Source organism: Typopeltis vanoorti, chromosome 6 (genome assembly GCF_054136105.1).
Source record: "Typopeltis vanoorti isolate ZY-2024b chromosome 6, IOZ_Tvanoo_1.0, whole genome shotgun sequence".
Classification (NCBI taxonomy): Eukaryota; Metazoa; Arthropoda; class Arachnida; order Uropygi; family Thelyphonidae; genus Typopeltis; species Typopeltis vanoorti.
Window position 1 is genome coordinate 33729130 of NC_143554.1, and position 25172 is coordinate 33754301.

General features: G+C 35.3%; 1 protein-coding gene across 3 annotated transcripts in view; it reads right to left on the bottom strand.

Moving 5' to 3' along the window:
- The window catches only part of LOC150105370 (OTU domain-containing protein 3-like), a 191531-nt gene that overhangs the window by 105955 nt on the left and 60404 nt on the right, over nt 1-25172 (bottom strand). For all 3 annotated transcript variants that reach the window (XM_090394111.1, XM_090394110.1, XM_090394112.1), the window contains exon 3: nt 23723-23871. In XM_090394111.1, the coding sequence (XP_090250237.1) occupies nt 23723-23871 (149 nt within the window). The remainder of the gene's footprint in view (nt 1-23722; nt 23872-25172) is intronic.

Below are 25172 nucleotides of genomic sequence, written 5' to 3' on the forward strand. Positions count from 1 at the left end.
ATTTATCACAAATCTACAATAACTAGTGATGACAAACAACTGCAATGAATTAGAACCATCTTTGTGAAAAAAAAGATATAATAAAATTGACGGTATACTGAACAAAAAGGTAAAGTCCTCAAAGAAAAACAAATTCAGCAAAGCTATAACTCATATATTACAGATCTATCAGAAAAAATAAGTAGAAATCTAAAGAACTAACTTTATCTTCAAACCTCCTACAAAACTAAAACATCTATTCAGCACATCTAAAGACCCCCCCCCGCCCCCATTGTTGAAGAGTATGCGAAATTAACTGTACACGTAACTTTCTGTATGTTGGTGAAACAGAATATAGTTGCATTGGGAAGCAAAGAAAGCCTAATCCACCATCGAAAAACAAGCCTTTCTGACCATGCAATGGAGACATTCCATAGAAGTGACTGGACTCAACTCTTACAGCACACAAAAACTTTGTATGAAAGCAGATACAAGAAAGCAAACTTGAACAAAAGTTTGTTCATTGCTAAAAATCTCCAAGTTTTCAATAACACATAAAACCCTGACAGCAATGCACAACACCCTCAGACTACACAAAGTAGCTCACAAAACTGACACTCTAAAACAAAAAACAAGAAAAATTAACATCAGATAATGGCAACTTCTAAAAGAAAAATGCCAATAAAAGATCCTAATGCCCCTTTTTAATTTATTTTACACACATACACCCCTCTTAGGCTAAGCTAAATACCCTAAGTCAAATCAGTGAATGAATACAAAATAGAGTATTAAAAGTAAGATGTAAGAACCAGATGTCATCAATAAGAATATTCTGATGGGCTGATGTAATTAATTATCATTCTTTCTTACTTAAATGTTTTTGTAAATTTCATGTTATTTATTATCCTATTTAATAATAATTATCATCATTAATTTGCCTTTTTTTTTTTTTTTTTTTAACCAGAAGTCAAGACTAGGCAGATTATGTAGTTTTAGACAACATAGCTTACAATAGTATATTACTAGTTGGTGTTATGTAGTGTGTGTGTGTGTGTGTGTGTGTGTGGATGTATACATTCCTGACGATAATCTTAATGTAAAGGTCGAAATGTGGAATTTTCAATTTCTCAACTGTATTCAATCAATACAAGTATTTTGTAAAGTGTTTTACAGTCTTGCTTTATGCATATTTCTGCTTTATGTACTAGCTAATCAGCTGGGCTTCTTATATAGTCTAGTATTATTATTTTGTAAATTTCTTATAATAAACTTTGCTTTTGATTGTCATTATATTTTTACTCTATCCCAAACTCTCATTAGTTAACCAGGGTTTATTAAGCTTTCCCACTTGTCCCAGGCAATTATTTGCATGTTGACCACATTCCTTTTAATTTCTTCCCACATTTTCTCTATTTCATTCTGGTCGGTAGCTATATTTAGATAGCTCTTTATACTGTTTCTGAATAGAAATACAATTTTATTAATACAGACCAGTTTACAATATTGTAAACTGGTCTGTATTAATAAAATTGTATTTCTATTATAAAACGACCAAATATGTATAATTTAAACTGTTTCTGAATGTGAGTGACTAAAATTATCAAAATTAAATTTAGGAATCTTAGTTTATTTCTAGTATGCCTAATTTTAATCTCTCTCTCTCGCTCTTAGTTGAGTCCAGTTCAGCACTTCAAGGGGTTATAATTGAAGCACTTCACCTGCTACAGGATCTTCTTAAATGTCTTTCCATCTCCTTGGAGCATATCTAAGGATATGCTCCAAGGAGATGGAGACATCTGGACACTGCAGTCAAGATGTAGTCTTATCAAAGCTTAGTGAAATGGGAGAATAATCTCTCTTATAAGTTAGTGTTCTTTTCAATGACAATCGCCTTAGCAATACAGCCCCCAAACTTTAACTCAATGCCCACCATACCATTCCAAAGTTTCCTTCATTGACTACTTGAATCAAATTTCCAGTATCCTAAAAGAAAACAAAAGGAATTAATTAATAGTTTAATGCTTCTAATATTTCATCTCACTCAAACAGGCATCTTCAGGAAACAAGAAATTGCAACAAACATACCAGCAACACAAAGTAAAGTGAAACTCAGCACAGTGACTTCTTAATTTATGTGAGAGTTGCATTCTGGAACATCTTACACAATTTAAATTTTTGTATACTGTAAATAATTGCCAAAAAATGTGATAACAGGCCTGGGGAGTAACTCTCACATCCAAGCTAAGTTACCTTTATTGGTACATACCATTTGTTACTTAGGTTGGAAGACTGGGCACTCCAAAAAAACAAAAAAAAACGAAGCACTTCCAGTTTCGTTTCAAGTGAAATCTCTTTCCTTGAATGCTTACCACTACTTCCAACAGAACTACAAGGATGTTTGCTAGCCATTAGGGTAAAAAATAAGCACAAAAGTAAAAATAAATTCCAACTGATGACCAATGAATAATCTTCAAAATGTGTCGCAAGGAGAAGTAGCGGTATATTTGAATGGTGTTATGAAAAGTGTTTTTTACCTTAATTATATCATGTAGATTTTTATAATAGTGCTTTGTGTGAAAGACTGCATATTAATCATTGTACTGTGGTTCTAAAAGTGTTCACTTCAGTTATTTTGATTAACGTGGAAGTGCTAGTTAACATTACAAAAATGTTGGCAGTAAAGACGCGTAAGTCAGCAATGCAAAAGGTTTCAACTCAGAGATCGAGTGTTTCCCTGGACTTTAGATACAATGTAACAGTGTGTGAGAAGTGCGATGAAAGGTTAGGGCATTCCAATGAGAACTGTGTTACCAGGAATAATCAGGAAATGGATGAAAGTGCTTGGGACAATAAGGGACATGGAAGAGTTTAGGTTAAATGTATGGAGGAGGAAATTGCAAGTTTAAAGAAGAGATTAACTGATCTAAATAAGGAGGTTAACAAGAAGAAACAAGCATCTAAGATAATAGGGTGGTTTTATATGGTAATTCAATCATTAAAGGTGTGGTAAATAATGCATAACACATGATTACCAGGTTGTACAATAAAACAAATATCAGATGTTTTGCACAGAAGAAAGAGGCATCAGATTTAGTGGTAGCAATGGGCATAAACAACTTTGATAGTGAGCCAAAGAATATGGAAAGAATTTAAAGAAGTTGCTTTAGGAGGTGAAAGATAATAGTATCACATTTGGAAAGTGGTTAGTCTGTAACCAGATATGATAGTAGTGAACTGAGGAGAGCAATGATACTGAATGGCAAGATGGCTGAATTGTGTCAGGCAAAGAGTATTCAATTTGTAAATGTATGGAATGAATTTTATAGAAGTTAGAATGGTTCAAAGTTGATATTGGTCATATGGAGCAATTGCTGTTTACTAAGAGTACACAGGGTTCATACAAAATTAGTATTACTAAAGGTCAGAGAGAGGTTGAGAAGCAAGTTATGGAAGGACAGGAAGAAGAGGGATGCAAGGGAGAAAGTGATTATGGCAGAGCAGAGTGATGAAGTGCAAAACTGTGAAAATGGCATGGATATAAATGAAAGTCAGAGCCAGGATCAGGGAAATGGGGATGGCCAGAATAAAGAGAGAGGTGTACTATATCAGAGAGTACAGATCGATGGTGTTGGTTGGATGGTCTCAAAGAGTGGAGAACTGTTATGTTTGAATACTAATGTACAGATATCAGAAATAAAGAGGCTGGGTTTGTAGCAATGATCAAATTAGTATGTCCAAAGATAAATGGTATAAGTGAAACTTGGTTGGTTGACTGAGGATGATAAACTGTCAGGACTAGAAATTATAGGATATTTATTTTCTGAAAGGATAAGAAGACCAAGAGGGAGGGGAAAGTATTGTTCATGATAGCAGAGGAATTGTGTTCTTCAAGAGTGGAAGTGAGAAAATAATAGGACGTGTGAAGATTTTGAAACTATTTGGTGTCAAGTAGAGATCAATAGAATAGTACAGGGTGATTCTAAATTATTGTTGAAGTTTCTGTGGCCTATAATTTTCAAAAGAGAAACAAAATCAAACTGCTTACAGAATATGAAAATATAACTCAAAGAGTTTTATTTCGCAATGCTATACTCACTGCATTGATGTCTGGGAGATAATATGACATCATACTTCAAAATGGTGACTGTTCAAGAAAAAGCAATGTGCGTACTTTGGTTTTTCAAAGCAAAGTCCGTTACCACAAATGCAAAGTCATTACGGAACTTGGTATGTAAAACATCCACCTTCAGATAATGCTATCTGACACTGATTAAAACAATTTCAAGAGACTGGTAGGGTTCAACAGCAAAAAAGAGCAGGAAGACCAAGCACTTAGCAAGAAGATGTTTATCAAATTCAGGAAGCATTTTATCAAAGCCCACAAAAATCAACTAGATGAACTTCTTTGCAGTTAGGTATGCCACAAACAACTGTTTGGAGGGTTGTTCATAACTGCCTTCAACTACATGCCTACAAACTACAGATTGTGCAGGCTTTACAGCTGGACAATAAACCCTGCCATCTCCAAACTGCCCAAGACATTTTGTTAAAAGTCAAAGCTGATGAAAATTACCTTTGGAGATGGATATTTAGAGATGAAGCAATGTTTTGCATATTAGGAAGGGTAAATCATCATAGCTGATGAATATGGGGATCAGAAAATGTGCTCACGGCATTCGAGCATTCAAAAGAGATAGTCCAAAGGTGAATGTCTGGCATGCTCTGTCATGTTTGGAAGTTTTCAGGCCCTTTTACTTTGTGGAAAAAACAGTAACAGCAGTGAAGTATCTGGACCTGCTACAGCTGTATCTGTTATTCTAGTTGGAAGATCATCAGCCAAAAGTGGTGTTTTAGCAAGATGGAGCACCACCACCACAATGGTCTCTTATTGTCTGAGAATTTCTTGACATTCATTTTCCTGGGAGCTGGGTTGGGTGTGGTGGACTGATTCCATGGCCTCTGCACCAACCCGATATTACGCTGCTTAATTTTTTCCTGTCAAGATACATGAAGGACAGTTTACCAGACCCCTGTGACCACCCATAATGAACCGAAGACCAGAATTGTTGCTGTGATGAAACAGTTACACCGCAAATGGAGAGAAATCGTTTATTGCTTGGACATCTTATGTGCCATGAAAGTTGCTCATGTTGAAGTTGTTTAGCATTCTGCAGTATTGATTCTATAGGTAATAAAACTTTTTGAGTTGCACTTTCATATTCTGTAAGTAGTTTTATTTTGTTGTTTCCAGTTTGAAAATTATAGGCTACGGAAACTCTGACAATTATTTAGACTCACCCTGTATATCTAATAGGATGTTGTTAGACTAGGGAATGTAGAGAGAACTTTATGAAATGTTTAGAGATATTGGTTGGGCAAGTAAACAGAAGATGATTCTAATGGGAAAGTTTAATTATAGGAAGTAGATTGGAAAGAAGAGATAGTGTATGACAACAAGCAGAATGTCGAGTTCCTGCAGGATAACTATCAAAAGCAGCAGGTGATAGAAGCAACACAAAGTTTACTGATATTGGATTTAGTGATATCCTCGCAGGATGTGGTTGTGAATGAGGTATTAACACTGCCATCTGTTGGTGAGAGTGATCACAAGGGTTTAGAAGGTAATCAAACAAGAAAAGATTATTGAGTCCTATATGTGGAACTATAAGGTGGGTGATTATAAGAAGCTCTGTATTCAACTACAGAGCTTCTTGGGTTAAGAAATTGTGCACAAAAGATGTTCACAGTACATGGGAAATAAAGCAGTATCTAACACAAGCAATGCATTACTGCATACCAAGAGTTAAGTGAATAAACAGAGTAGTGAGTGAGATGGATGAACAATGAAATCAAACCAGCAATGTTATAAAAGAAGTTATGGAGGAGGTACAAGACAATATGTAGTGAACAGATGTGCAGGAGGAATATAAACTGCATGCCAGAAAAGTGAAAAGTATAGTTAAAAAAAAAAAAAAGTACAATATGAGAAGAGATAAGCCAATGAGATCAAAGCTAATACAAGGGAATTTTTCTGTTACATGGTGAGAGCAAGAGGGAAAATAATTATGACAGGTTGACACTGGTGGGTAGTTATGGTAGCAGAATAACCATAGCAAATGATATAGTGGAATTATTAATAAACACTGCATCAGTGTATATCATAGTGGTGTCAATGATGCAGTGCAACATGTAGAAGGGAGGCAAGGATTAGGAGAATTAAAGGTGAAAGAATCAGAGGTGTATCAAGTGCTGCTTGGGTTAGATGTTAATAAGGTGAGAATGGATGATATATCATCATGTATTTTTAAAGAATTAGCCATGCTCTTGACCTGGTTATTTAATTAAAGTCTTGCAGCAGGGAAGGTTTCTAAGGAGTGGAAAAAAGACAAAATAATACCTCTTCACAGGCATGGTTTTAGGATAGAAGTTTTCAATTATAGACTAATCTCTAGATCTGCACTTGTGGTCAAAATGTTAGAATTGGTTAGGAATAGAATACAGAATTGGGTGGATAGACATAAGGTTATCTATGATGGTCAAACCATCTTCCTGTACTTCCTTCAAGTCAGCAGTTAGAATTAAAGTACAGGAAGATGGTTTAATGTTAAATCTGGTGTCAGACAAGCATGTACATTATCCCCTCTGTTATTCATTATCTATATGGATCCCATTATGAAGGAAAGTGGTATTAAACCTGATATCAAAATTGGAAATGTTAATTTCAGCTCTTTACTTTATGTGGATGATATTATACTTCTAAATAAATCTGGTACAAGTCCACAAGATTCCCTGACTAAATTGAATAACTGCTGTAATAGATATGGTATGAAGGTCAGCATTAACAAGTCAAAGACAATGAAAAGAGGTAGAAGCATTGAAAATATCAACTGCATTGTGAATGAAGAACCTATAGAACAAGTAAAATATTTCAGCTACTTAGGCACGATTTTTAGTTAAGATGGTAAATTATATCAGTCCACCTAATTTAATTTGCCATCTTCACTAAAAAGTGCCTTAGAAGACAGAAATATAAGATCTGATAAATTTGGAGTCTTGACAGGTAGCAGACTAATTTGGAGGAAAATTGTAGATAGGAAGTTACTAATAACTTAAGTTTTTCATGTAGTACATATCCTGTACACCTCTTGAGGGTATGTCAGGAATTTGATGATGAAAACTGGGTCTGTGAAGGGCAGGTCTTGCTTCAGCAATCTGCTTACATTTTATGATAAGATGACAAATGTGTTGGATAAGGAAATTCATGTAGTGATTTTCTTGGACTTTGCAAAGGCATTTGATAGATTGCCAAATGAAGATTGGTGTATAAGCTGTAGCAGATGGGATTATATTACAGATCGGCTTTCTGAAGAATAGCAGCAAATTGTGTATGATGGAGCAATGTTTCAGAAAAGAAAGGTGACCAGTTTTCATGCCTCACCTGTGTCTACCACATTAGACACGGGTGACAGCATTATGACAAGCAGTTCGATGCATGTCCATATTTCTGGCATTTAAAACATTTTAGTAGATTAGGGACATAGAGTCAACATATCTCAACAGGACAGTCGAGATATCTTGCTTTTATTGACGTTGGAGGTTTGGGTATTTCTGACATTTAAAACATTTTAGTGGATTAGGGATATAGAGTCAACATACCTCAACAGGACAGTTAAGATATCCTGCTTTTATTAATGCTGGAGGTTTGGGTATCAAAGGTGAGGCCTTGAACATATCTCCTCGTCTGGAACATCAAGGAAATACCATTCTGAAATGACATCTCTAGAAAAAGTGACTGTTTTCTGAGTTGATACCATCAAGTGTTAACTGGTATTCCCAGCTCTCCTCCAATTTCTTACTTTAATGAACAAAATACAGCTAATTCTCTTTTTTGATTTGATGATGAAAACTGGGTCTGTGAAGGGCAGGTCTTGCTTCAGCAATCTGCTTACATTTTATGATAAGATGACAAATGTGTTGGATAAGGAAATTCATGTAGTGATTTTCTTGGACTTTGCAAAGGCATTTGATAGATTGCCAAATGAAGATTGGTGTATAAGCTGTAGCAGATGGGATTATATTACAGATCGGCTTTCTGAAGAATAGCAGCAAATTGTGTATGATGGAGCAATGTTTCAGAAAAGAAAGGTGACCAGTTTTCATGCCTCACCTGTGTCTACCACATTAGACACGGGTGACAGCATTATGACAAGCAGTTCGATGCATGTCCATATTTCTGGCATTTAAAACATTTTAGTAGATTAGGGACATAGAGTCAACATATCTCAACAGGACAGTCGAGATATCTTGCTTTTATTGACGTTGGAGGTTTGGGTATTTCTGACATTTAAAACATTTTAGTGGATTAGGGATATAGAGTCAACATACCTCAACAGGACAGTTAAGATATCCTGCTTTTATTAATGCTGGAGGTTTGGGTATCAAAGGTGAGGCCTTGAACATATCTCCTCGTCTGGAACATCAAGGAAATACCATTCTGAAATGACATCTCTAGAAAAAGTGACTGTTTTCTGAGTTGGTACCATCAAGTGTTAACTGGTATTCCCAGCTCTCCTCCAATTTCTTACTTTAATGAACAAAATACAGCTAATTCTCTTTTTACACAGCTTTTTTTTTTTACACGATTTCGAAATAACACGGTTTCGAAAACAAAAGCAATTCTATTTTTAAACTGTATATTTTGATTTAACACAGTTCAAATGGTACTTATTTTTAAAATTTCTGTTTGAATTCAATTCAGTTAAGAAAGGTATTTCCATTATAATTATCATTTCCTAGTATGGTACATATGTACTTAAACTTGAATTTTGGGGTTTTAAATATCAGGGATTACTCTATGCTACAAAATGCAGACAAATGCCAAGTAGGACCTATATAGCAGCTAAGGATCATGTGACTATTATTTTGCAACAATGCTTCAGGAGATGGTATATTAAAACCGTTACTCAATCCTTAGGGATTGAGTAATGGTTTTAACCGTGGGCAATGAAGGGTGTGGATTTTAATATGTTACCAGTGCACTGGAAGGCAAATAAAAAAAGTTGGGTTACAAAAGAAATTTTTAAAGAATGGTTCCATCAATGTTTTGTTCCAGAAGTCAAACGCTATTTGATGGAAAAAAATCTGGCCTTTTAAAGTTTTATGGATTATAGACAATGTGCCTGTCCATCCTGTTTTAGAATGCCTGAATGTGGAATTTTGTTTTCTGCCACCTAATACATCCTTAATACAACCACTAGAGCAGGGTATGATTGCTACCTTCACAACTTACTACATAAGAAGAACATTCCAATACATTTTGGAAAAATTAGATAAGGATAATTTACTGACAGTTATTGATATGAGGAAGAAATTTTCTATTTTGGATTGCATCAAACTTGCTAAGCTGGCATTATCAGAATTGAAACCATCAACATTAAATGCATGCTGGAAAGCTACTTGCCTAGGATGTGTGAAAAAGCCTGTACCCCATACGACTGAATATTCCAATATCATCAGATTACCACATGCAGTTGGTGGAGAAGGATTTAATGATTTTTGTCTGCAGGTTTTGAAGAATTGATGGTTGACAACGCTGTTAGTGATGACGAAATAACAGATGCTGTCCTTGAGAATCTCAATGAAAACGAAAAAAGTGATGATGAAAAGATTCTACTCAACTCAATTCTACTCAAGTCATTTGAAGCCCTTCTTTAATTAATCTTTAATAATAAAGGGCTTCAAATGACTAGTAAATTGCAAAAGCATTTTCTTAGACATGATCCAAATACTGAACAAGCTGAACAGTTTAGACGTGAACTAAAGTCATGTATGGTGCAATATGAAGAATTTTACAAAGATCTAGTCAAAACAGGATTTCAACGATTAATTACAGTTTGTGGTAAAAAAAAAAATCACCTTCAGAATTATTGGAAATTAGTGCTAATTTAGTTCAGTGAAAACTGAAGAAAACGTTTCACCATTGCAGTATGAACAGGGTGGCCAAAGTGTTTCAAGTGATTGAAGTGATTTAATTCCAGTCTCACAAAAAAGGCTACTGTCAGAAAGTGATGTCGAATAAAACTTAACTAATAATCACACGTGCGAGTGTATTTGGACCTTTTCAAATTTCTGTTTTATTAGTGACACACTATTTTCTTTAAGATATATATACATACATACACGTTTTGTTTGAAAATAACTTATTCTTTGTATCGCGTTTTCACATCGGGAACCATTCTTCTATTGTTTCATATCACTGTATTCTTTTTTACACGATTATTTCTGGAACCAATCTACCGTGTAAATGGAGAATTGGGTGTATATAATACTAGAAGAATGTTAAGAATAACTGACAAAACCACAGAGGAATAAGTTTATTAAAAACAGGTTATAAGATATATGCCAAAATACTGAAGAAGAGAATCAATCCTTTACTATAAAAAATATAAATGAAAAACAGAATGGTTTTATAAAAAGATGATCTTGCAGGGATCCTTTATTCAGTCTCAAAGTACTAATTGAGAAATGAAGAGAATTCAACTTAGAGATGCATCTAGCAATCATAGATTATAAAAAAAAAAATTGACAAGAAAAATACATTAGCTCTTTGATATACTAAAAAACCACTTGCCTACAAATTTATTAAAACCATTCCACAGTCTATACGAGAAAACAATAAGCATAAAAAGAAGTGAGAACAGAATCAAAACATTTGAAGTAATAGGAGGTCTTAGATAAGGATGCCACCTTTCTCCAATATTATTTGGAATATATATGAATGAAATAATCAAAGAATAGAGGCTAATCAACAAAGAAGGAATTCATATAGAAAATAATTTTATCTTAGATACCATATTCTTTTCAGATGACCAAGTGATATTTTGAACAACTGAGGATAATCTACAAAAAGCTGTATATGAAGTTAATATATGTCTTATTATAATAATATATGTTTTATGTCAAAATAATGTATGTCTTATTATTGAAATAGAGAGCCAAAAGGCTTCACTTCGGAGATGCAAAATTATTCAAATTAAGTGGATATTGAATCCAACATTATTTCAAAGCTGAATAGAGAAACTACAAGAGTTTCTGTAAACTATAAAAGTTTCGGCGGATCCAAGCGTAAGCAAACCTTTCATGACGGGGGCAATCATAGTAAAGGTGGGTTAAGCTCTGATCACTATCCTTAGTATTTTCCCATAATGTAAAACACATCTCCTAGGAGATGTATGATGTTATACATTATGGGGGGGGGGGGGGGGTCACTACCCAGACCGGTTCTGACTTTTGTTGAGGTCTCATCAGCGAGTAGGCAGACCCAAATTGTAAATACTCAGGTTATAGTGATGCAGAGGTTATACTTTACCATATGAATTGCCAAGAGGTGTCACATCAGAAAGGCACCAAGAATTACTGAAATAGAGAGCCAAAAAGCTTCACTTCGGTGATGCAAAATTATTCAAATTCATTGAATCTAATATCCACTTAATATAGCTGAAACTCTTGTAGTTTCTCTATTTGGCTTTGAAATAATGTTGGATTTGGAATGATGAATCACGCTACATCCCTCTATTAAGCAGATGGACAGGCATGGGTGTGGCAGATGAATGCCTCTTACAAGAGTGCATAATCCCAACTATGAAATCCGGAGGTGGTGGTGGTGGTGGTGTGAAGGTATGGTCCTGTTTTTTTCCTTGTTTGGCTTCTGACGTCTGTTTGTGGTGCCATGGACACTGAACTACAAGAGGTATTTGAACATTGAGGGATGATGCAATAATTCCCACTTTGTGGCATTTCTACAGAACTGATCACTGTCTCTTTCAGCAAGACAATACACTGTGTCATAAGGCTGCTGCTGTAACTGCATGGTTTGTGACACGAACATCACTACACTTGACTGGCCTGGACAGAGCCCTGATCTCAATCCTACTGAACATCTGCAGGTTGAACTGGAGTGTCGGGTGAGGTCAAGGGACGTCTACCCCCACAGCCACCCAAGACCTCATTACATGCCTGCACGAAGAATGGTCCAAAATTCCCACTGATCACAACAAAAGGAGGTCCTACAATCTTATTAAGACAGGTACCATGGGTGTTTGTTCCTCAAACTATGGTTTCCATTGACTTCTTTCCAAACAGTGTATGCACAGTATACAGAATACATACAGAAGACTAGAATACATCTTTCACAGAGCTATTTGAAGTCACTTGTGCAGATGATGTAATTAAGCCTAGCAAATGAAATATAAGTCTTCTTGCCTTCCATTTATCTTCAATAAACACTGCTTTCTAACTTTTCTTGCTAATTTGCTTCTTACTGCTTACCAGACAGATATGTTTTGCAAAGACCACATGCAAAACATGTCTGCTACATTATTCCTGTGGTTTTAGTATAAATCATTTATAGCAGGGCAGTCTTTCAACTTTGCTGAAATTTGTTGACCCAAATATAAATAGGATAAATTTTCTTTAGAGTAGCATCATGCCATGATACTTCAATGAGGAATTTTCAGTAGTTTCTTAGGATCAGGTTTATTATAGCAGTGCTTGCTAAAGTGAGAGTCAACTGTACATGACACGCTCATGAAACGAATGTCACGTTCAATTGCTATAGCTTGCTTATTCCTTCCTTTCACTATGCATACAACCATATTAGAATTACTCATAAAGCAAATGTAGTTAACTGTTGTACTACCAATAGCAATGGCTAGCATATAATCTACTTCTCTGCAGATAGGATGAGGCATTTGGCTTTTTCTGGTTTTGCTATTTATAATGTCTTTAACGTTCAAGATGGTGAAGCCATAGATAACAGCAGCTGATTTCAGTGTTTTTTCTATTTAAAATGCTATCATGTGAAAAGCATTCAAACACTACTGCTGATAATTTACATTGCCAATTATGATTATCTGAATGTATAGTGCAAACAACTATATTGACAAAAATTTTACTGTATAGGACAATACAATAAAGTATCACATAATCAGCAATGCCATCAGCACAGTATTACATATGTGAAATTAATACATAAGTATCTAATTATAGAGCCAAACAGGCTTCAATCTGGCTAGTTTAAAGAAGAAAATGAAGGATATTATACATATGTTCCTATTATAACCAAATAAGTTTCAAAGTTTACCAAAGAGTTCAAGATAGCTTATGATACCAGCAAATTTAACTAAACCAGCCAGACTAAAGCCTTTTGGCTCAAAAATTACAGTAGAATCTGGTTAATTGGGCGATCAGTTAATTGGAGCAGCCATCTATTTGGGACAAATCTTTAAGAACTAAACCAAATTGCCAATTTTCTTTGCTTATTTGGTGACAACCTACTGTTTATTTGGGAGGACAGGAGATGCAGCACTCAAGATTATCCCTCTGAGGCAATTGCTTGTAAATGGTTAGTTGGTTTAAGGCTTATTGGGACAAGAAGTGAAAAGGTCATACTGCACCAAACCACTACTTAAAAAGGATTCATTGCTTTTCTCGCTAACTCAGCTTATACAGAGTATTACCTTTTAAGGGGAATAGTTTCTAACTAGCGGTAGTTGACCATTTGTGTCATCTTTCATGCTAAGCTATCGTCTAATCAGTAAAGTGGAGAGATTTTTCAGTGCCATTTTTTGAAAATGTTGTTAATTTTAATTCTATAAAAATTTGGACCTGGACCAACATGCCACATAAAGATTTGTCATTAGCCAAAAAAATTGCCTTACTAGACCAAATCAAAGGCCATTTGACCAATACCTCATTGCAGTCTGGCAGAGATAACTGGAGTACTTAAATCCACGATTGTGTGCTTGATACAACAGCAAGATAAACTGCAAGAATAATAGACACACACACACACACACCATGGAAAAGAGGAAACATCCCAAAAACAGAAACATGAGGGTAAGGATCCTGACATTGAGCATGTGCTGAATCAGTGGTTCTCCATTACAACTGGATGAGGAGTGGCCCAATGTTAAAAATAAATCAGAGGAGCTAGTCAAGCTAGGTCATGATAATTTTATAGTAATAGATGGTTGGTTGTCTCAATGAAAATGTTGGCATGATATTAAATTGAAGTTATATCAATTAAATGCTTAAATATCAAATATTTTCTAATGTGCATTTTGTTTTAATAAGATTACATTGAATTGGAACAGGATTCAATAGATTTAACAACAGGCCTCTATTAATATTGAAGATGAGGAAAATTAGTACATATTTTGCTATTTTAATAAATTTGAATAAATGATTTGTTGTTCAGTGAAATGTTAGTTTGTCTTTTGATATTTTTTTAATTATTAAAATGAAACTTAGCATAACTGGGGCAGCTGCTTAATTGGGCCAAAGTGTTCTAGTCCTGATGTGTCCCAATTAAACAGAATCTACTGTAGATACTTTACGTATGCACTTACCGAGAGTTCACTTATGAATAACACAACTTTCTCACATGGGATTGCTACAGTATTAAACCAAGAGTTCTTGCCCACTTAAGGTTTCTATCTGGTCTCAAATGAAAGCCAACAATTCAAACAGTGAAACCTAAAAAGCGCTAATAAAAGGCAAATATATGGGCTCTTGGGAAGAGTCCATGTCTTAAGTAGTGCGATTCAAGGCAACTCCAATACCAAAGATTATATTATCATAAGCTTTCTGATAAACTTTGAATCTTATCTGGTTATAATAAGATGGATATGTATATAATATCTGTCATTTTCTTAACAAATTCTTTGTTTCTTGGAATGAATACAGGTCTAAGTTTTGTTTAAGAAAACTGGTTCTGATCTTGTCACAGAATTGCATATACTAGTAGAAAATTAGGTATACCGTTGACCCTTGAAGAACATGTGTTTGAAATGCACGGGTCCACTTATACACTTTTTTTTTTTTTGAATAAATATATTAGAATTTTTTTTTAAGAGATTTTGACAATTTGAAAAAACTCGCAGATGAACCGAGTAACTTAGAAATATCAAAAAAATTTTAAAAAGTTAGATATCTCAAATGCATAAAATATATGTAGATATGCAGTCTACTTTATCATTTACTACCATAAAATATACACAAATCTAATATAAAAAAGTTAAAATTGATCAAAACTTATGCACGCAAACACTTACAGACCATACATGGCCACTCGTTGTCTAGAGAAATGTAAACTTAAAGACGCAGTATTAAATAACTGCATAAATAAAATTAACTGTTATTAATTTGTTAATTATTTTAATTAATTAGCATAAAATAAAAATTTTATAATGATTCATTCATTAGTGTATAGGCTAGGCTACCGCAAAGCAATCATACTGTTGCTGCTTCTTCATCAAGTATGAATCATTAGACCTGTAAATAAATATGAATAAATTCTTTTTCACATTATCTTTTCATTTTTGATGTCTAACGTTAGGAATATGTATAACATCTAGGTGCTTTGTATCTATAAGACAATACTAATGTACTGAAGACATACAATTCATCTTGTAAACAGACGACATAAACCTACAGTATCGATAAATACAGTACAGTACTGTAAGTGTATTTTCACTTCCTTATGATTTTCTTTAATAATGTTTTCTTTTCTCGAGCTTACTTTAATTCAAGAATATAATATATAATACATACATACAATACAAAATATGTGTTAATCAACTGTTTATGTTATCAATAAGGCTTCTGGTCAACAGTAGGCTATTAGTAGTTAAGTTTTTGAGGAGTCAAAAGTTATATGCGGATTTTCAAACATCATGGGGGGTGCCCCTAACCCCCACACTGTTCAAGGGTCAATTGTGTATATTAATTAACTAAAACATTGATATACAGGTACTCTCCAAGTTACAAGGCTTATGTAAAATCGACTTTACATAAAATGTCCAATAAGGAACATAATTATTTTTGAGTTATAAGAAAATTACATTAGATATGTGAAGTACAGCAATTTTATCTGAAAAGGAATAACACACTCCCCCCCCCCAACTATCAAATCTCCACATTCGAGTGGAACTATGTAGCACCATCAGAATTCAAGGTGTGAACGAAATTCAATACATATATCTACACTACTGTATACCATGTTTAAGTTACATTAACTGTGTGTAATTTATAAAAATTAATTTTTTTTTTTTTTTTGGTGTGTGTGTGCACATGTGCATAATTGTTTATTGTTGTTTCAGTTATAGCTAATGATTCCCAATTTATAAATACAATAATATGAAATGTATCATGTTCACAATAATGGTCGCACATAAGTTATTTCCAACTTATATAAAAATCAAGTTACATAAAGGTTTAATCTTACAGGTACCAGCTGCATAACAATCAAACAATGAAAATAACATTCAAGTTTATTACTGTGGTTATGTAAATCTTATGCAATTATGATTATAATTATTTACGTTACAATTTATACTTCGGTAGCATTTATTAAATAAGCAGGCATATAAATAGCTTATTTTTAAATGAAAAATATATTAAATGTATGAATGAATACACATCAGTTTCATCAGCCTTCATATCAGGAATTTAATGGTTTAACTTTTCTAAATCACTTAGGGAATTGAAAAACGTAGATCCGAATATAAATTAAATTATACTTTAATAAATATCTCCGATATTTCGGCAACATCACATTGTCATTTTCAAAAGGAACTTACAAAAAAGGCACATGCACGCAGGCACTACAACACAGTAACTGAGAATGAAGATATCGTTCTCCTAGAAGTCCTGATGGTGCCCTCTAGCAGGCTAAGTAGGTGTTCTTGGCCGTTGGGTTGAAGGTCTGCTGATATATGCCTCCCAAATTTGGGGCAGTCGCATACAACCAAATTTGTTGAGGTTTGGGGAGTTTCTTAGGGCTGAGGCTGATTCCATAAATAGTCTTTCGAATTTGTATTTGCTAAGGTGTATTACTGTAGCTTTCTTCCACTGTATTCCGTGGCGTGTATCCAGAGCATGGTCTGCAAGATCAGAATGGCTGTACTTGTGAAACCGGATGTAGTCCTTGTGTTCAGAAATTCTGATATTCGTTGTCCTGCCTGTTTGGCCAAAGTACGACAGTTCACAACTGCAAGGGACCTGGTATACACCAGGTAGGTCTAGGAGAAGTGGTTGGTCTTTGGTGTAGCGGATAAGGGATGCCAATTTTCTAAAAGGCCTGTAACAGTAGGTGAGGTCATGTTTTTTTAAAATTTTTGTAATTTTTTCCGAGGTGCCTTGGATGTAGGAAATGGTGGTGGATTTAGAATAATCTTTGTTGTGGAGGGGGGGGGGGGGATTGTGGTTTGTAGGTTTTAACATTTTTTGGATTTTTTTGGGGGGTAGCCATTGGCTGAGAAAGTGTTGAGGATGCGATTTAGTTCAGTGTTTAGGGCAATGTCGTTAGAACAGATTAGTTTAGTCCTGTTGTATAGTGTTTTCACCACTCCATATTGTTGTGAGGGGGGGGGGGATTGTTGGTGAATGTATCTGCCTGTAATAATGGGTTTTATATAAACTGAGAAAACCAAGGTTCCATCAGGCTGATGGGTGACTGGTGTGTCTAGGAAAGGGAGGCTGTTGTTTTCCTCTTTTTCCAGGGTGAACTTGATTCTGGAGTGTTGGTTGTTTAAGTGTGTAAGTAAGGAGAGGAGTGTTTCAGAGCCATGTGGCCAAATAGTGAACCCATCATCAATGTAGCGGAGCCATATGGTTGGTTTTTGTAGGGCAGAGGCTAAGGCTTTTTCTTCAAAGGTCTCCATAAAGAAATTGGCTAAGGGTGGGGAGATTGGTGAACCCATGGCTGTCCCGTCTATTTGTTTGTAGAATTTTCCCTGCCAAACGAAATAGCCTGAGTTCATTGTGAACTGAAATAGGGCTGAGATATCGGGAGAAAATTTAGCTTGGATTAGCTCTAAAGTTTCCTCGAGTGGGACATTTGTGAATAAGGAGGAGACGTCAAAGCTGACCATTATGTCAGCATGTTGGAGTGTAAAGTTTTCTATGCTGGCTTTGAAGTGGGCTGAGTTTTTTTTATGTGTGATGGTGTGTTGCCAGTATAGTGTGTGAGCTTTTGGCCAAATGTTTAGCTAATTTGTATGTGGGGGAATCAATGCCATTCACTATGGGACGTAATGGCACATTTTCTTTATGTATTTTTGGGAGTCCGTAAATACGGTGGGGTATAGAGTTAAACGGCTTTAATCTGTTGGTAACTTCTACAGGCCAAGAAGTAACTTTCTTAAGGAGCCTGTGAAGATTTCTGATTTGTGAGTTGGTGGGATTATATTCGATAGGGAAGTAAGTAGCCCGATCTAATAGAAGAGCATTGAGCTTACCTTTGTAGTCGTTTTGGTTAAGTACTATCTTCTTTTGGTTAGATATCTCAGCCCTATTTCAGTTCACAATGAACTCGAGCTATTTCGTTTGGCAGGGAAAATTCTACAAACAAATAGAGGGGACAGCCATGGGTTCACCACTCTCCCCACCCTTGGCCAATTTCTTTATGGAGACCTTTGAAGAAAAAGCCTTAGCCTCTGCCCCACAAAAACCAACCATATGGCTCTGCTACGTTGATGATTCGCTATTTGGCCACATGGCTCTGAAACACTCCTTCCTTACACACTTAAACAACCAACACTCCAGAATCAAGTTCACCCTGGATAAAGAGGAAAACAACAGCCTCCCTTTCCTAGACACACTAGTCACCCGCCAGCATGATGGAACCTTGGTTTTCTCAGTTTAGACAAAACCCCAAACAGGCAGATACATTCACCAACAATCTCCCCCCCCCCCCTCATAACAATATGGAGTGGTGAAAACACTATACAACAGGGCTAAACTAATCTGTTCTAACGACATGGCCCTAAACACTGAACTAAATCACATTCTCAACACTTTCTCAGCCAATGGCTAGCCCCCCCCCCAAAAAAAAAATCCAAAAAATATTAAAACCTACAAACCACAGCCCCTCCCCTCCCCCCCGCCACAACAAAGATCCATCACCATTCCCTACATCCGAGGCACCTCGGAAAAAATTACAAAAATTTTAAAAAAACATGACCTCACCTCCTGTTACAGGCCTTACAGAAAATTGGCATCCCTTATCCACTCCACCAAAGACCAACCACTTCCCTAGACCTACCTGGTGTATACCAGGTCCCTTGCAGTTGTAAACTGTCGTACTTTGGCCAAACAGGCAGGACAGTGAATATCAGAATTTCTGAACACAAGGACTACATCCGGTTTCACAAGTACAGCCATTCTGGTCTTGCAGACCATGCTCTGGATACATGCCACAGAATACGGTGGAAGAAAGCTACAGTAATACACCGTAGTAAATACAAATTCGAAAGACTATTTATGGAATCAGCCTCAGCCCTAAGAAACTCCCCAAACCTCAACAAATTTGGTTGTATGCGACTGCCCGAAATTTGGGAGGCATATATCAGCAGACCTTCAGTCCAACGGCCGAGAACACCTACTTAGCCCGCTAGAGGGCATCATCAGGACTTCTAGGAGAATGATAGCTTCATATCTTCATTCTCAGTTACTGTGTTATAGTGCCTGCGTGCACGTGCATTTTTTGTAAGTTCCTTTTGAAAATGGCAACATGACATTGCCGAAATATCCGAGATATTTATTAGAGTATAATTTAATTTATATTCGGATCTACGTTGTTCAATTCCCTAAGTGATTTAGAAATGCATAACCAATGTAAAAGCCTGTCTAATGGTTTAACATTTCCATCACTGCTATTAACCGTGATTAACATGATGCCTAGCATCGTGTTAATCAGGGATGACTATCTGATTTGCAGTGGATTAAAATTGCAATTTATGGTCCAAATTAAACCCAAGGATTTTGGGAAAATCAACTGGGAGAGAAATGAACTTAACTTTCAGAACTGCCTAATAACGTTATCCAATCTAACTATACAGTACTTAACACTTCACTTCATTCCCTGAGCTTTTTTTTTTTTTTTCAGTTCTAAATCAGTTTCCAAACTTTGGCATAAAGTAAAATAAATTTTTTAAAAAATGTATACTCATTACCGATTAATTATTTTCATATCAAATCTATTTATTTGCACTTATTCTGGAAAGGGGGAGAGGGTAATTTATAAAATATTTTAAGCGGGCACAAAGTATAAAAGTTCAGAAACCTCTGACCATCAGTACTATGGGCGTGCTTTGATTCACAAAAGTTAGATGTTAGCCAGAATGAAAAATAGTTGTCAATCTGTAAAATGAGTTTTAATAAATAAATAAAATAAATAAAGAAAGAATCATTACATATAGTCAGTCTATTTTCTAAAATTTATATTTAAAAATATAGAATATTTATTTCACTGACTGGTCCAAAAAAAATCCCTCTTTGATACATCAAAAATAAAAGAAGATTATTTCAATACTTTTTATAAATGTAAGATAACTGTGACATGGGTTCCCAAAGGAAAAAGGCCTAAATTAATTTAGCAAAGGAAGGACAGAAAAAGAAAGACTGCTGATTGGGAGAGGCGGAGAAAAGCAGAATCAGTTCTAATAGACAGGAATAACTAGAAAAGATGGATCACAGCCTTATGTGGAACCATAAGGGCATGATGAGGATAAGTGGATAACAAACTTACGATACATGTTTAAGATTATGGTTAATGAGCAAGTTCAGTGCTGATTCATAACATTACAATTGATTTTTATACAATAATTTATTTTCTTTATTTTCATAAAGCAGCAAAGAGCAGAAAATATGTTGCTTTGCTTACTAAATTTCAAACAAGAAAGATTAGAAATATAATAGTAACTTGACTCATGTTTTAAAGGAAGAAACAAATGTCCAGGAATAGTAATTAACCAAGAACATTTGGTTAGTAAGTCAGTGCTAAGTCATTTGTTTACTTCCTTTTTTTTGTGTTAAGTTACCTTGGTGACATATAGTAAAATATTGCTTTAATAATTAAATTAACTTAATTATTATCTCAAGGTGCCTTTCTTCATTTAAACTTAATAGTATATAAATATTCATACCAGGTTAATGGTATTAATTGAATTTAAGTCAAATAAGGAGGAAGCTCCGAATTATCCTGTGCAGACATCTTGAACTTTTCAAGAAAGTTTGATTTTTCAGTTTTCTCATATTTACATTGCATTGTGCAACTTTCCATTATCTGTTACATAAAGTTATCTGACTGCATATGTATATTTCCAAATACAGGGTGTTTCAGAATATCCATTACAAACTTCTAGGTACATAAGAGGGAGGGGAGATAGGTTTTGATTAGCAAGCCATGTCCCCCAAACGCGCTATTGCAATGGTACAGATCAAAAACATTTCGTGTGCACATCACAAAGCACGTAAACATCAGACATAGGGCAAATTACATTTTAATTTCATAAACGTTTACAAAAGGTGCTCGAAGTTGCAACCACCAACTTCACAGCATGCATTACGTAAACATGCATAATATATTCTGCCACACTCTTTCAAAAATGCTCGACATGGTTTGGATCTTGCCCACTGCAGTTAATACCCTTGCCAACAAAGCTTCTACTGAAACTACTGGAGTTTTGTACACGAGACTCTTCACATGGCCCCAGACCAAAAAAGTCCAATGGAGTTAAGTCCAGTGAACGTGTAGGCCATGCCAACAGGTCTCCTCTGCCAATCCATTGCCCACCAACTGTTTGGTGGATGAAAATTGTTGTGGTACACAATTGTGTGGGAATCACGTGTGTTGCTTTAATGTGCAATGGCACATCTTCAAACAACTGTAGTAGTCTCTCTCTTGCAGGAACGTTCAGGGCCGTTCAGGCAGGGTGGAAGAAAATATGGTCTGATCAACTCATGCCTGCCAACATGATGACAGCAAACTTGCTTTTGAATCCATGGCAGTAAGTGATGTGAGAGTTGTCCCTGAACCAAATGTGGCTGTTTTGGCAATTACACATGCCTTCCCTAGTGAATGCCTTCATCACTGAAGAGCGCCAGTTCTTGAAATCAAGGCTCTTCTACACAATGTTGATGGAACCTCCTACAGAATCCAATCCATGGTGCAAAATTGGTTGGGACCATTGTGTGAACCTTCTGTACCAGAAGGGGTGAAGTTGATTAGCATACATGTCCCTGGTGGGCTGGAGTGAGGGATACCCATGGCATGTGGATTGCCACAGGTACTCACAGAGGATTCTCTTCAACCTGATGAAGAGCCCCCCACCCTTGTAAAAGTCTGGGGTATGGCAAGTTCTTGAAGCTCCACAGTCATGCCTGTTGGCATTGAAGGAACCTCTTTAACATTAAGAAACAGGATGTGTGATGGAGTTGAATAATGTGTAAAATTCGGTGAATACAACTGACAGGCAACCCTCTCATTACACTGAACTTCGGCATACATTAACATCATGTTGGCATAGTCAGCATTTGTGTAATTTTCCACTATGCATTAATGTGATGTGCTAGTATTGTGCATCAATGTGGAACTGCATTATCATCACTAGGGAGAGGGTTTTTATGGTTTCAGCATAAACTCCAACCTGAGAGTGTGATACAAACTGTTGATTGTAAGGGACTCTACCAAAACGAGTCAATCTGTTTGGATCACATTGGCAAACAGGATGTGCGATGCAGTTGGACAATGTGCGAAATGCTGTGCATACAACTGACGAGCAACAATCCCATTACATGAGCTTCAACCTGTACCACTGCAATGCCACATTTGGGGAGCTAGGTTGCTAATCAAAACCTGATCCATCCCGATTCCCCCCCCCCACACACACACCTAGAAGTTTGTAATAGGCATTCTGAAATACCCTGTATATAAATTTACATCCTGACTAAATAGCCTGACCTTTCATTAACTATTATAAGGACATCCTTACAAAGTATGAAGGCGATCCATACTAACCATTGCTCACACAATATGTAACATACCTCCCCTTATTATTACAGAAAAAGCACTTGTAACTACCTCTGGCCAAGAATTCCAATCAAAAATTCAAGTCCTCATGTCCTTACTAACCACAATCTTAACTTCCAGGAATGATCCCTTATTTTCTCCCTTCTTGTCATGGAAAGAAAAATTACTCCTGCTCAACATCCATCCTGTTAAACACCTTTAGTATCATGCATGTTTTAGTATCACATTTCCTCTTTATGGACGTAGCACCACATATAAGCAAAGCCACAATACATCACAGCAAACTAAGCTTCCTTAGTTAATTCATTTATTTCACAAAAATAAAGTTGCATTATATTAGAATTACAGTTGTATTAGTTCTGATTAATGTCTGGAATGTATCTGAATATTAAAAAGATACAGTCAGACAGATCAACTACATGAAATTTAAATTTTTGTGGCAAGCTATCATAGGAAAATTCTTCATGACATGAGATGGGACTAAGTGAAGCTTTTTCTGGAAGCTTTTAAATCATCTTAAAAGACATTTCCTTGCTACTTTGTGTGAGAGAGGGAGAAACAAAAAACATTAATCTGAGAGATAACTGAGACCTCATCAACACTCAAAATAAATTATGGTAGAAGAACTAATATAATTATAATGGGGTATCAATTTCTGTAAATTCAGATAATTTAAGCTGCAAGTTTTGTTCATTAAAATTCCAAAAACTGAGCCTCCAATCTATAAAATTGGCAGGAATGCTTCAAGTGTAAAGTTGTTCAACTACTGTAAGAAATTTTATATTCTGTTCATAGCTAAAGACAATGAAATTAACATTTACTCAAAGCATAGCAAAACTGAGTATTTCTTTACAAGAAAGATATACTTACTATGCTTTTCAAATGGAACATCATCTTCAACAAAAGGTTCAAAGTCATTTCTATGTGCTATCATATATCTGGCAACATCTTGCCTGTGTTTTATGTGATTTTCTGTGTGACCTTCAAGTTGGTCTCCCAGTGCTCGAAACAGACAGTTACTAAAAGACAAATACACATGCATACATATAATAAATGTGTCATAGCACAAACAACCAACCTTACTTTATAAATTCTTTCTATGCAGTATATTCCTATTGGGATAAAAACCTCATGCCAGAATTTAAAAAAAAAAAGAAAAAAAGTAACATATTATATTTGAGATTCTATGATTTTTTATGAATCTAACAAGCATTATACTTAAATACAAAGTGTAAAGCAATAATATAGTAGTAGCTCTACAACCTAACAGTCAGCTGCTTTTGAATATCTGGAATATTCAAAAATTTAATATCATATGCCAAAAAGATACAAGCTTTAAAAAGCATATATATTTGCTTTCTTATTAATGCATATATTTTGGTTCCACCCAGATAGCACAACTCACTGGTTTTATTCAGCTGTAGAAAAAATGTAAGCTATTCTAGATAGTAATATTTTCTTTTAGTCAGATAATTATACCATGGTTTTTTGTTTTTTTTTTTCTGTAGATCACAGTCCTTTATGAATTCTGGACAGATGCATCCACTAGCTGCTTTCCTAGTTTCCAAAAAATTGATAGCCTGTATAAATTCTAGAAATATGAAAGATTGTGTGAAAGAGGGAATAAGAAATGAAGTATATTTCTTTTAGATTTCAGCCTTGCCTTTATCTCTTATAGTACATTTGTCATCACATGGATAAGTAATTAGAGAGACAATATATTTTACAAAGTCAGTGACAACAGCAAGTTTTTTTTGAATCTCTAATGCCCACATCACATCTTATTGAAGACTAGACCATAGTACTGGAATGTATGAAGCTGGTGTTATTCAATGCCTTGATTCATTTGTCTTTCCTAGACCTATCAAGCAAGTACAACAATTCAAAAACTTCTGAGTCACTGAAGTTGTCCTGTAATTCTTGAAATAATCTCATTATCCCATCCAGTGATGTATTCCTTCTGATAACCTCTTGATCCCACACATTTGCTCCAGTGAATCTTTCAGAGTTATAATCCATATAACTCTGAAATCCAGAGTTATATGGATTTCAGAGTTATATGTTATGAAAAACATGTATAATCCAGCAGTATCAACGTGTAGCCTTTTCCCTTTACCTAACTCAGATGTCACTCTATTATAAAAAGTTAGCAGATTACTAAGGCAAGACTGACCCTTTTCCTGACAGTAATATCAGGTTTGGCTAAAACTTGGAATGCTGCTGTTATACCTGGTGGAAGTTCTGAATTTACTTCCAACAACTATCTCTGACCCAGAGTATTTTAATAATAAGGTGTGACACCTTTTGGCAACTCGTATAT